Genomic DNA, 14360 nt, shown 5'->3' with positions numbered 1-14360 from the left:
ACCTCTTTGACCTGTAAAATCAGGACCCCTAATCAGAAAAGAAGTTTGTGTAAAAGAAATGGCCAAGTGAAGAAGGGTCCCGACCCGAAACGTCAGCTTTCCTGCTCCTCTGATGCTGCCTGGCCTGCTGTGTTCCTCCAGCTCCACACTGTGTTACACCATCCAAATGGCAACGTTTAAACTAGCATAACCAACCAAGACTTTGTGGCATCCTAGTGGGTATATCTGTAAAGGGTCATTTAATGCCATGTCAAATCAATGATCACAAATGGTACACTGACATTCAAACAGAGATCTCAGATGCACTATCACTCTTCCCTCTTCCACCTGGAAAAGCTGGCACAGCCCTAGCTTCCAACCAATACCAGGGGTTGACAATGATGCACATTGTGAAAATCAGAGTGCATGGCAACATTTGTACTTTATCCTGTGTATGTTCAACTTTTTTCATGTGTGCCTTGATTCAGAAGTACTAATTGGCCAAGTTCAAAATCCCAACCTCGGTCTACAATTTGGAATACTATAACCAGTAATTGTCCAATAATAATACTAATCATGGAGTATATTCATGTTTCATATAACTGCGTTTGGTGGTGATCATTCCACTTTCAGCACGAGACAGCAGGAGAGTCTTGGTAGTTTAAGCAGTCATCTTTCAAATTCTACCTTCATAGAGTTTGCTTGAACCAAAAGATATTGAGGAATATTACCAAAATATCCTGAGGGAGATTCTTATCAGTCTTGAAACATTAACTCTGACTCTCTCTCTACATAGATGTTGTCAGAACTTCTGAACTCATCTAGTACTTTCTGTTTTTACGTAGCAATGTAAATTGACCTTTAGAATTTGGATGTTAAATCAAGATTAGTTCATGATAGTTTGTTTGGAATAGAACCCCATATTGTACAGTTCAGAGGTCTGGCAAATGAACTGTTTTAGTGGAAAGTTAAACCAGCTGGAGCTTATAATTTGATAAGTAAATACTCAGGGAATGCAAGTGACACAAGCACAGTGAGAATTTGTTGCCCATCACTACATGTTCTTAAGAAGTTGGTGGCAAGCCACCTTCTTAACACCACCTTCTTAAATTACTGCAAGTTGTGGAGTATTTTCATTTTAATTTCATTCCAGTGATGTGGGTATTGCTGGATTTATTATCCATCCCTAATTGCCCACAGGGCAGTTAAAAGTCAATCACATATAGGCCAGACTAAGATAAGGATTGCAGATTTCCTTCCCAGAAGAACACTAATTAATCTAATGGGTTTAAGTGAAGGTGTGCGTTTAATTTGCTTGTCTTTTTTTTTTAAATAACTTGAAATACTTCAATTTTTTTAATCTCAAAACAGAATATGAATATTTGATAATTAATAAATGTTATTAGCATTTGTCATATTGTAAAATAGCAGGAGAAAATTGGAACATTTATTCTCCTCTATATGGAGTTTTTACCTTCCACGGGTGGGCTGTATGTTATTTCAACCCAGTCACTTTGTAGCTCCATCGCACTTTTACATCGTTCTTTTACCAAGGTCCGGACTTTCACAATTATTTCCTCGTTGAAGTTAAATCCATCGGTGTACTCCAGTTGTTTGGTGATCACACGCTGTGAGAAAGAAACAAATCAATCTCAGATTAATATATAGAAGTATCCCCATTCAACACTGCTCATGTGGAAGAGACTTAGAATTTGTAGTTCCCATGATTTCATTTCTTTGTTCACACTAGAACATAAGAGAACCATCTTCAGGGAAAGAAAAGACTTAAAAAAGACAAAATTCTAATTTGTTTATCCCTCAAGGCAAAGAACATTAGATGATAGAGAATGCATAACTTTTATTTCCCAATTTGCTTAACGTGATGTATAACAGTCAACCTGTATTACACTTGTCCAATTACCACGATAAATTTCTTAGCTCCACCTTCAGAAGAAAACCATTTACTACTCCAATGCAAACAGCTAAGTTTCACACGGCTTCTGAGCTGCTAGAGTAACATTGGGAATCCTTCTCACAAGACATGACAGCAAACATAAAGAAGGTGCCCATCCTATCATCTTTAAACATTCATCTAGACATAAAAGTGCTGTTTACTCACTGCTCCACCGTCTAAAAATGCTGTTCTCAGGAAAGCTAGAGAAATGAGTCATTTGTTGCAATCGTCTTTTTAAACAGATGTGCACTGTTGCAAAACAGCCTGAACAAAGTACTGCAAACTGCACTCAGAATTAAAACAGAGAGAAAAACTTGCATTTTTATAGCAGCTTTTAACAAACATCTCAAAGTGTTTACACCCCATGAAGTACTTTTGAAGTACAGTCATTTCTAACAGAAACATGACATTGTGATAAAGATCTGATCATTTGTTCTTTGTTATTTTTATTGTAAGATAAATATTTGTCAGGGCACATGGGATAACTGTCCTGCTCTGCTTCATAATAGTACATTGGGATATTTGACATTCACTGTGGAGTCAGGTGGGGGTGGGTTCGATTGGAGAACATTGTGATAGTGAACAAACCAACACTGAAGTAAACAATCCTCTTTTAAAATGGGGGAGCACTGAAGATTTGGATTTTTTTTTAGAAAGTACTTTAATTCAGTTTTAATTAAGTCCTCCTGATCTCTTATTTTGTTAACACTTTAAGTCCTTTTTGGATATATTTTCCACCAAGTCAGCCTGACTCATTTTTCAATCTTGTGAACTTTTAACAAATGAATGCTGAATGCGAGACATCCATCAGCTGGAACTATTTCAGTTTGTATCCAAGATATTTTATTGGATGGAATCAACAGAATAATTGATATCTGTGCAGGGGTTTTCCAAGGTTTCATTAGCCTTAGTTTACTTGGGATTAGCAAACAAATGATGATTCTGGTTACATTTCTCAAGGATGGTCTCGGCTGACCTGCTGAGTTGGACATTCTCAACTGTGCTATTAACAAGCAATGCAGATGTGAGAAAAATATATCAGAAGCTTTCTCTTAAATCATTATTGCAGAGGAACTGCTGGTTAATTACCCTCACTGCTTTTAAACTAATACGGATCGCTTTGAGTTTTTTGCACTAATTGAAGACTGTTTTTAACCACGTAGAGAATAGGATGAGTATTCTCTGATATGTTGGAAAAGTGACATTTCATCTTTAATGAGTTTTACCTTACAGTTTGTCGAATTGACATTGCAATAGGACAACATATACCGCACACACAACTTCTTGTCGGCTAAACTGACAGGGGCTTGCCAACGCATGTGAAGTGGACCCAAATAGCCCGGATCGATGACCTGCAGGTTAGTAGGTGGATCAACTGGAACAAAACAACATCTTTTAAGAGGAATTCTGAAACAAAAGATTTTGAAAAGTTGTGTAATTGAAGAACACATTTTAGTTAAATGTACAGCACCCAAACCTTGAATTCATACCTGAGGTTAGCATCTCTGAGCCATCACTTTGCCATAACATTAGAGCAAAAAAGACAGCAAAATTCTTCAGGTCCATGGTTCAGTGAGCACAAGAACAGCTGTTACTCTGAATGAGAAAACTGTGTATAAATCCATCTAGTTAGCTTTTCAGTATACCACAATTAGATTTGTAAAAACCTAATTAGACATTTTGAATCTACACATAAGCCATACACCTTCATGCTTCTTCTTAGTAAAAGTAGAACATTAAAAATCATTTTTAGACCATTTATGTAATTGTGTAATATAAAATGAACATTATACAAATCTGCTTTTACTTATGTTGATGTGAAGCGTTATTAAAACCCTTACTGCACAATTCAAAGTCACTTTGCTCTGGTACATCTACTTTATACAATTCCAGTTTGGCTTTTGTCAGTGTTTAGACTTGGGATAGGTATCCATAGTCATCAATTTACAGAAATATTCAAAGGTCAAATCTCTAAGCAGAACATTGCAACATGAGGACATTATCCTGTCCATTATTTCAAATCTTTATGACTTACATTGCAGTGTACCGGGGGCAATGTATTGAGTTGACAGATATCACAAACATGTTGGAAGACGCATGTATTCTAATTGTGTCAAAAGAATCAAAGGAACACAAACACTGATATTGACATACAGACAGGAATGTCTGAGTGAGCAGGTCAATATTTACATTCCTCCCTCATGCATTTTTCAATTCCAACTTGCATTTTCAAAAACAGATGGATTATTCATAGCGTAATCTGTAACTTCCCATTTGGAAACTGAAGCATCGGTGCTTGGTTATTAGGGAATTCCCTGTTCAGATAAGCTCCGGCCAGATTTCTGTTTCTTCAATTTATTCACCAAATGTATATGGCGATCTTGCAATAGACATCTATGTCCAGTTCCAACCATCTAGCAGAGTTTCTCTTACCTAATTACTAAAGTCCTGTTAGATCCCAGCATAACTCAGATATTTCAATGACCAAGTAGTCACTGAAGCAGTGCAGACGAGAGTTGTATGTCAGGACCTGGTAGAATCCAAGACACAGCAGACTCCATGGGAATTTCCCACATAATTGAAGATTTGGATGCACAATTACTCTGTACGTATTATAATCTGAGAGTTCAGAGGCTATTGCTTTTGATAAGTTTATAGTTACCCAGGGAAGGTTACAGGATTAAAAACCAAGTTTAACTGTTAGATAATTATTAAGCTGACACCCAACTCACTGCTCCCACTACCCCCTCAATCCTTGATACCCTTGGACACTTGAAGCCAAATCCCAACCAGCATGACTTCACCACACCGTTCCCTCTTCATCCCACCTGACCTGGCACCGTTGTTGATATGACACTACCCACCATGCCAGAATTACTATTTGTCACAAGTAAATAGAACAACAGCAGTTAAACAGTTATGAGCCATCAACATATAACTCTACTCATCAAAACTCTTGCCCTCTTATAAACACTGCATCTTCTCATACATTCAGACAAATACAAAACATTGGTGTTAAAAGCACAGACGAAGACTGGGAAGGCAGTTCAGTGATCCTGTTCACAGCGTTCACTGAGATGATCCTTTTGCTGATCAGAATGCTGTTTCTTAGTCTTACTTTTCCAAGCATCTTCAGCTGCTTCGATGACCTTCCATCCATTATAAGGATCAGAAGTGCAGAGGTTCACTAAGCATCAGTTGTGACTTCTCAGATACTACAGTAGACTAAGCCCAAATGTAGCAAGACCTGGACAATATCCTAGCTTGGTCCGAAAAGTGACAAGTAACATTTGAGCCAAACAATTAATCATTTCCAGTGAGAGACAATCTAATCATCACCCTTGACATTCAATGGTGTTACCATCATTGAATCCCCACACTGTCAACATCCTGCGTCCTACCACAAACCAGAAGCTGAACTAGACTATTCATATAAACGCTGTGGCTATAAGAACAGGTTTGAAGTTTCTCCTCACTTCAGCCCTGAATGATCAACATTTTTTCTGAAGACATTCCCTCATGTTCTACATTCTTCAGCAAGGGAAAAGTAACCCTGTATAAAGCCTTGCAAGGACATTCAGAATCTTGTCCATTTCATTGAGATCAGGTCCTGTACTAAATGCTAGAGAGTATAGGCCCAATTTACATAGCATCTCCTCATAGAATAATGATGCATGGTGGCTCAGTGGCTAAAGATAAGTGTGTGTTTTAAAAGTGAGCAGCCAGGACCACTCAAATACCAGCATACTTGACTGTGATAGGTGATTCTGTCTTTATCAATAAGGTAAGTCTTGAACTAGCTTCATTAAAGCACCTGATCTGCTGTTGCCCTCCAACTACAGCAAAGTCCCTGTTATCCGGATTCCAAGTGTCATTTCAAAGTCAGATACCAACTGCATGAGAAATCTGGATAGTAACAGTCCAGAAAATGAGGACCTTCCAATGATCACAGGCCATCCTAAAGCACATTCCAATCAACAAAACACTCTGGAAATACAGCTACTGTTATAGTATTGAAATGTAGCAACCTACTTGGGAGGCAACGACCTAGTGGTGTTATCGTTGGACTATTAATCCAGAGACCTGGATAATGTTCTGGGGGGGACCCATGTTTGAATTCTGCCACGGCAGAATGGTGGAATTTGAATTCAATACAGAACCCGATGATGACCATGAATCCATTGTCTATTGTCGGAAAAACTCATCTGGTTCACCGCTATCCTGGGGAAGGAAACTGCTGTCCTTACCTAGTCTGGCCTACATGTGACTCCAGACCCATTGCAATGTGGTTGGCTCTTAACTGCCCTCTGGGCAATTAGGGATGCACAATAAATGGTGGCCCAGCCAATGACACACACATCCCATGAATGAATATTAAAAAGAAACTTGTGCATAGCAAAGAAATTATTGTTTTCTTCAGTGACTTTGGTGGAAAGGTAGATTTTAGCTAGGACACCAGGAGGAATGAGCCTATTCCTCTTTGAAATAGTGCCACATGGGAGACAGTAGGTTGACCTGGGTCTCTCATCCAAAAGAGGGCACTTCTCAACCCTGCAGCACTCCGTCAGTACTGCACTGCAGGGTCAGTTTAGATTTTGAGCTTACACACTACAGTGGAACTCACACCTGAATCTGGATTATGGTTTGTGGGTTCTACTATGAACTCACCGTACTGCGCCACAGCTAAAACAGAGTTGCCCATTCTACACGACTGAATGCTTGCTTACGATGTCTATTAAAACAGACATTTTAAACCCAAAGTGAGCAAATTGGGCCATATTAACCAGAAACGGATCTGTTGCATTTCAGCTTTGAATCTGTCTCAGCGGTTATTCTCATTTCTGCCATGGCAAATTTTATCTATCTTCAACTTTCTTGGACTTCTGAAGGTCACAGGACATCAGATGGGAAAAATCTCTATTGCCCATCATCCGCTGCCCACTTCGCTTAACGTTCCAAATATAATTAACACCAAGACTTGATTGAAAATGTAGGTTAAACTTGGATTATTATCCCACGTTTGCATCTATCTTGATTTTGAATACATTAAACATGATGTAACCTGGTAAAAAAAAAAATGCAATCTAAGAGTCTTATTGCTCTAATTTTAGTTCTGTGCTGCAGCTGCCAAGTCAAACAGTCTGAATGTCAAGCAGTAATGTCTCACTCCCATTCTGTGCGACTTGCAACAATTGTAAAATTCTTGGAGTGTAATTTATAACAATGACAATAGAGAACATCTGCAGTACAGAAGGACTGTTTTTTTTATTCTCGTTGTACAACACAAATACAACAACTTCCTGGCTCCACAAAGCCTGTCCACCATCTACAAGGCACAAGTCAGGAGCGTGATCGAATAATCTCCACTTGCCTGGATGGGTGCAGCTCCGATAACACTCAAGTAGTTTCACACCATCCAGGTCAAAGCAGCCCGCTTGATTGGTACTACAGCCATAAGCATCCACTCCCTCCACCACCAATGGCTCAGTAGTAGTAGTGTGTACTACCTACAAGATGTATTGTAGAAATTCACTAAAGATCTTCAGACAGCAACTTCCGTCTAGAAGGACAAGGGCGGCAGATACATGGGAACACCACCACTTGCAAGTTCCCCTCCAAGCCACTCACCACCCTGACTTGGAAATATATTGCCCTTCCTTCACTGTTGCTGGGTCAAAACCCTGGAATTCCCTCCCTAAGGGCATTGTGGGTCTACTTACAGCTCGTGGGCTACAGCCGTTCAAGAAGGCACCTCACCATCATTGCAAGGGCATCAAGGGATGGGCAATTAATGTTGGCCCAGACAGCACCATCCATGTATCAAGCAATGAACGTTTAAGAAATGAATCAGCTTAAAGAGGTTAGACTTTAGTTCTGTACAAACAAGCACCTACAACATCCTTCAACACGGGACAACATAATGAGAAAATGAACATTACTTGTTATGAAAACAAAATCCTTATCTGTTATTGAACTTCAAACACGACGGAGCAGGAATTCATTTCAGGTGATGGTTATAAGGAAGGGAGGCTTGGAATCAGCTGGCTGTTCTAGTTAGTTTCAACCTGTTTGGACAGTTTCTGACACACATCCAGGGCAAGTGAGATTTAAACTTATGTCTTCTACTCAGAGGTGGAGACACTATAACAGCACCACAAGAACCTTTTGGCTGGCTGTTCTAAAGCAGCAAATATTAAGTTTTTTTGTATTCATTTATGGGATGTGCACATCATTAGCTCAGGTTTCCCCTGAGAAGGTGGTGATAAGCTGCCTTCTTAAACCGCTGCAGTCTTCCTGCTGTAAGTAGACCCACAATGCCCTTAGAGACAGAATTCAGGATTTTGACCCAGCAACAGCGAATGAATGGTGATATATTTACAAGTCAGGGTGGTGAGTGGTTTGGAGGGGAACTTGCAAGCAGTGGTGTTCCCATGCATATGCTGCCCTTGTGCTTCTAGATGGAAGATGTCATTGGTTTGGAAGGCGCTGTCTAAAGATTTTTGGTGAATTTCTGCAGTGCCTCTTGTAGATGTTACACACTTTTGCCACTGAGCATCGATGGAGAGGGGAGGGGGGTGTGGATGCTTGTGGATGTAGTGCCAATCAAGCGGGCTGCTTTGCTTCTTGAGTGTTGTTAGGCAAGTGGGGTGTATTCCATCACACTCCTGATTTGAGCCTTGTAGATGGTGGACAGTCTTTGGGGAGTCAGGTGGTGTGTTACTCGCTGCGGTATTCCCAGCCTCTGAACTGCTTTTGAAGCCACTGTGTTAATGTGGTGAGTCCAGCTGAGTTTCTGGTCAATGATAACCCCCAGGATGTTGACAACACTGAATCTCAAGGGATGGCAGTTAGATTGTTTCTTATTGGTGATGGTCATAGCCTCACATTTGTGTGCCATGACTGTTACTTGCCATTTGTCAGCCCAAGCCTGGATATTGTTCAGATCTTGCTTTTCCAGCAACTTTATTATTGTCCAGATCTTGTTGCATTTAAACATGGACTGCTTCAATGTGTGAGAATGGTGCTAAATATTGTGCAATTGTCAAGAACATCCCCACTACTGACCTTATGCTGGAGGGAAGGTCATTGATGTAGTAGCTGAAGATGGTTGGGCTGAGGACACTACCCTGAGGAACTCCTGCAGAGATGACCTGGAGATGAGATGATTTACCTCCAACAACCACGACCACCTTCCTATGACTCTTGCCACCGGGGAGTTTTCCCCCTGATTCCAGTTTTGCTAGGGCTCCTTATTGCCATATTCAGTCAAATACAGCCTTGATGTCAAGGGCTGTCACTCTCACATCACCTCTGGAATTCAGCTCTTTTGTCCATGTTTGAAGGCTGTAATGAGTTCAGGAGTTGAGTGGCGGAACCCAAACTGGGCGTCACTGAGCAGGTTATTGCTGAGCAGGTGCTGCTTGATAGCACTGTTGATGACACCTTCCATCACTTTACTGATGATCGAGAGTAGACTAATGGGGCAGTAAATGGCCAGGTTGGATTTGTCCTGCTTTGTGTGTACAGGATATACTTGGGCAATTTGCCACATTGTCGGGTAGATGCCAGTGTTGTAACTGTACTGGAACAGCTTGGCGAGGGGAGCGGCAAGTTATAGAGCACAAATCTTCAGTACTATTGCTGGAATGTTGTCAGGACCCGTAACATTTGTAATATCCAGCATCACCAACCATTTCTTGATATTAAGTGGAGCAAATTGAATTGGCTGAAGACTGGTATCTGTAATGCTGGGGACCACTGGAAGAGGCCAAGATGGATCATCCACTTGGCACTTCTGGCTAAAGATTACAAAAGATAAGGTTGAAGTTTTCGCAGCACTAATCTGTTAACTGCCTTGCACCTCAAGGGGAATTTGACACTAATTGAGTAGGTATCAATAGTAGGAAGAATAATTGGAATTTTAACGGTAGCTTGAGAAGCAGCAAGCCTGGAGGAAATGGAGGAGTGAGCTGCTAGGTACAGGGTCTCGCCAGATGTCTTCCCACTCCCATGCAATTTTGTCAGCAGTGGGAAAATTGACAGATTGGCTATCTGCTGAGGCCAAACTGAGCCATTTAATTGGTCAATTAAGGGCCCAGTTCCAGTCTTGCCACCATGTTCCTCATATCATGAGGCCTATTGGCACATTCGAAGACCACCTGGTGAAACCTAGTGATCTGCTTGTAGACTCTGGGGTGGATCCGCTTTCTTGGCCACCCATGGCAAACGGAAGATACTGGAATTTGCCGTCATCCAAAGGTAATAACTGCCTACCACAATGGAATCACCACTATCATACCACGTAGGATTTTAGACTAAGGCAAACATAGAAAATAACTAGCTGAGTGGTTGAACACAAATTTATCTGACTCTTCTAAATTTTTCTTACACACAGTACATTAAATTCCTTCCTGCAATGATATGTAAATCTGCATAGACATATGCAAATAATTACATTTACTTAATCCATTTTATTTAATCCTAACGTATAACCAATAATATCATAATATCTCCCTTCCCTTAAAATATTTGTATTTTTCATGATATTTGCAAGCATATAGGCTCTTGTGGTGAGAAGAGGATAATGAGGAACACTATTTACATAGAACATTCAACTGCACGACAAATACATGTCAATCTGCTCCTCAAGGTGTTTTTATTAGCTGACTTAACCAGACTTGCTACAAGTACTCGAGGTCATGCTTCTCAGTTGTCTGTTCTTTCATCCTGAAGATTACATTGAGTGATGAATGATTTTTATTGTCACGTCTATTTTACAGTGAGAAATACAATAAGATAGTAAAAAACTTTCATTTGTTGCCACAATATGGTGCCATTTTGATAGTTTAAGAAAGAGAAAATATATAGCTTAAAGAGAAGACCATCTTCATTCAAAGTCCTCAGATATTGTCAGCAATACTGCTCAGTCCCCCCTTTTGACAACTGACAGAGTCCTGAGGTCTATTCCTACTCCTATTCCTTCTATTCTTGCAGCATCACCCCAGCTGATGTCATCATCTCATAGGACTCTGGCTCCTCTTAGCCATGCCACTTCTTCAGGTCGTATGTCTATTCTTGTGGATGAGGGTCCCTCACATTCTCGTCAACGTGAAGTGGCGGTAATTTGTTCCTCAGATTGGAGACAAGTTGAAAGTGGTGACCCCCCGAGGAGTCAGTGTTGGGACCCTTTCCTTCCTTATATAAACAAGTTGGAGATAAATTTGAAGGGAAAATAGTGAATTGTTAAGGATGTTGTTGATGGACTTTGAGAGACATTGACAAATTGGCCAAATGGGCACACACATGGCAGATGAATTTCAATACAGAGAAATGTCAGGTATTGCACTTTGGTAGAAGAAACATGGAGAGACAATACAAACTCAATGGTACAACTTTGAGGGGACTACAGGAGCAAAGGACCATGGGGTTCATGTGCATAATTCTCTGATGGTACCATGCAAGTTGAAACAGTTGTTAAGGCAGATTATAGGATCTTTGGGTTTATAAATAAAGGCATTGAGTATAAAAGCAAGAAAGTGATGCTACACCTCTACCAATCATTAGCCAGACCATATTTGGAGTATTCAGTTCAGTTCTGGGAATCTTATTTCAGGAAGGATGTTAAAGCCCTGAGAGGTAATTCATAGGAGATTTACCAGAATGATACCAGGAATAAGGGACTTTAAATAAAACAAGGAAAGATTAGAGAAAGTGAGCTTATTTCCATGAAGCAGAGAGGGTTAAGAAGGTAACTTTAGTGAGGTGTTCAAAATTATTAACAATTTTGATAGGATAAAGAAGGATATTCTGTTTCCACTAGTTGGTAAGTTGGAGTCACAATTTCAAGATTGTCATCAAGAGAGCTACTCATCAAGAGAATTTACTCAGAGTTGTTAGGATTTGGAATATGCTGCCTGGGAGAGCGGTCGAGGTAGATTCCATAGGTGGTCACAAAAGACAGCTGGATATATATTTGAAAGTGACGAATTTAGAGGGCTACGGAGATAGGGTTGGAGAATGGGACTAGCTGGGTAGCTCTTTGGGGAGCAGGTACAGACACGACGGACCGAATGGCTTCTTTCTGTACTGTAAAGTTCTATGATTCTAATTTCACAAACTTTCAGTGATATATCTGAATAATTACAGGATTATGCAGAGCCCCACCTTAATAAAAATCCAAGGCTGACCCACACCTCCGGAAGATAATTTATTTCTAATCGATAGTATGTAAATTAGTCATTCGTATCATTTATTCATCAAGAGTTAGTCAATTACGAGGTCCAGTAACATTACTTGAGACAGTGAAACCGGCGCTTATATCAATATAACGCACCCAAATTACGTAAAGCGATCAACTCTTGTTGCATGAGGGTATTTGGGGAACATCTAAGGCGATAAAGTGCTGCCTAGAATTTATCCAATCGACGGACAGTGTAATATCACTTTCCCTTAGCATCCCGTTTAAATCTTCAAATACAAAGATAGACAATTATGATGACAAAAACACTGCTGAATCCCAGGAATAAACATAAACTGCACATAAGCCCTTGAAAAGGACAGATAGTAAATCTCAGTTAACATTAAATTATATGCTCATTTTTATTTCATCAGATACTGACAAACAAAATAGCAACCGATATTCAATTTACCAAAACCACAGCAGATAACATCCTATTGCAGCTCAATTTGATTCACAGGAACAAAAAGGCACGCTTAAGTGCAGCCAACTGTTGTGCCGTTTTAGAAACTGAAAAGTAGAAACGAATTTACCCGCGGATCCGTTAGCATGCAGATTCTACTCACTTACCAGGCGGCTCAGGCGAGCAGTCCCTCCAGTAAGTTGGGAACTATCTGAATGAACGCTCCTTGCAGGATGCCTCAGATATAAACCCCCTCAATTTGACGCCCTCTCTGCGCGCAACTCGAACTGCAGCGTGTCATTCTCTTTTAAAGCCCGAGAAGCTGCACCTATTTTGCATGTAACTGGGTTTCTACAGAAGCCAACCTCTCACCACCCCAGCAGTAAACTTTGTTTTGTTTTGGTTTGTTAACAATAGACTCTACTGAAAACACCGCGACCTCTCACCAAGAAGCAATTTTACACCATGATGTGTTTTAGTTTGGAGTCGGACTGGTTTTATTTCTAAAGTAGGAATTTATAAAACGTCTTATTGACTGACTGTCTATAAATTGTGTGCTTTTTGAAAATAAAATGTATCGCAAATACAAATTCACCCTATAGATTCACGTATGTGTGTGTGAGAGAGAGAGGGGGAACCAGTTTGTGTGAGGGGGAAAGAGTGTGTGTGTGTGTGAGTGGGGAGAGGGGGCAAGAGTTTGAGTGAGTGTGAGGGGGAAGAGAGTGTGAGAGAGAAGGGGCGAAAGAGCGAGTGTGTATGTATGTGTGTGCGTGTGACGGGGGAAGAGTGAGTGAGGGGGAGAGAGTGTGTGAGAAAGAGGGGGAGAGAGTGTGTGTTTGGCAAAAGGGGGGAGAGAGAGTGTGTGTCTGTGTGCGTGTATGACGCGGGGGGGAGAGAGTGTGTGTCTGTGTGCGTGTATGACAGAGGGGAAGAGAGAGAGCGCGTGTGTCTGTGTGTTGGGGGGATGGAGAGAGACAGTGTATGTGTGAGAAATAGAGAGCGTGTGTGGGGGAGAGATAAACAGTATTACTTCCTAGAAGCAGCTTGTGGTGCAGGATTAAACTTGAACAAGAATCATTAGATGGAAGCCAGGAATAAGCACCGCTGGCAATCCTCGTAAACTGCTGGCATCAAACCAGTTGCAGATTGGATTGTACTTTCTCGAAGATAACTATGTTTCAAGTTGCAGGCAAGCGGAGCCAAGATAAATGCTCGACTTCAAATCGTGAATGTGACTCACCACCCTCCCCAGTCAGTTGGATTTTCCACAAGTGCCAGTATCAATACATGAGAATCGATAATATTGATTTATTTTACTGATTTGATTCACTGTAATTTAGCAAAGCATTTGATAAAGTCCCACACGGCAGATGGTACAAAAACTAAAATAACATGGGATTCAGGGTAGGCTGGCTAGATGGATACAAAACTGGCTTGTCATAGAAGACAGAAAGTAGCAGTGGGTGTTTTTCAGAATGGAGACTGGTAACTAATGGTGTTCCACAGGGATCAGTCTTAGGTCCTCTGTTGTTTGCAGTATATATAAATGATCTGGAGGAAAATGTGGGTGGTCTGATGAGTAAGTTTGCAGATGACACAAAGATTTTTGGAGTTGCTGATAGTGCCAACAATTGTGAAAGGATACAACAGGATATGGATAGGTTGGCGACTTGGGCACAGAAATGGCAGCTGGAGTTTAACCCAGACAAATATGAGGGGATACAATTTGAAGGATCAAATTTAGGGGTGAATTATATTGTAAATGGCAGAACCCTTAGGAACATTAA

The 14360-nt window shown here is 40.6% G+C and overlaps 1 protein-coding gene across 2 annotated transcripts in view; it reads right to left on the bottom strand.

The window, feature by feature from the left end:
- Positions 1–13117, bottom strand: part of LOC109927483 (interleukin-13 receptor subunit alpha-2-like) — a 26590-nt gene extending 13473 nt beyond the window's left edge. The window contains exons 1-4 of one of the 2 annotated variants that reach the window (XM_048605482.1): positions 12741–13117; positions 3424–3542; positions 3160–3308; positions 1454–1607 (exon numbers count right to left, since the gene is read on the bottom strand). In XM_048605482.1, coding sequence (XP_048461439.1) covers positions 1454–1607; positions 3160–3308; positions 3424–3499 — 379 coding nt within the window. In that variant the 5' untranslated portion in view covers positions 3500–3542; positions 12741–13117. The remainder of the gene's footprint in view (positions 1–1453; positions 1608–3159; positions 3309–3423; positions 3543–12740) is intronic. The other variant, XM_020527505.2, reaches the window with a different exon arrangement.
- Positions 13118–14360: the final 1243 nt, after the last annotated feature.

This window comes from Rhincodon typus, chromosome 14, assembly GCF_021869965.1.
Source record: "Rhincodon typus isolate 14 chromosome 14, sRhiTyp1.1, whole genome shotgun sequence".
NCBI lineage: Eukaryota > Metazoa > Chordata > Chondrichthyes > Orectolobiformes > Rhincodontidae > Rhincodon > Rhincodon typus.
Note: the sequence above shows the minus strand (reverse complement) of the source record. Positions and strands in the feature narration are given on the sequence as shown.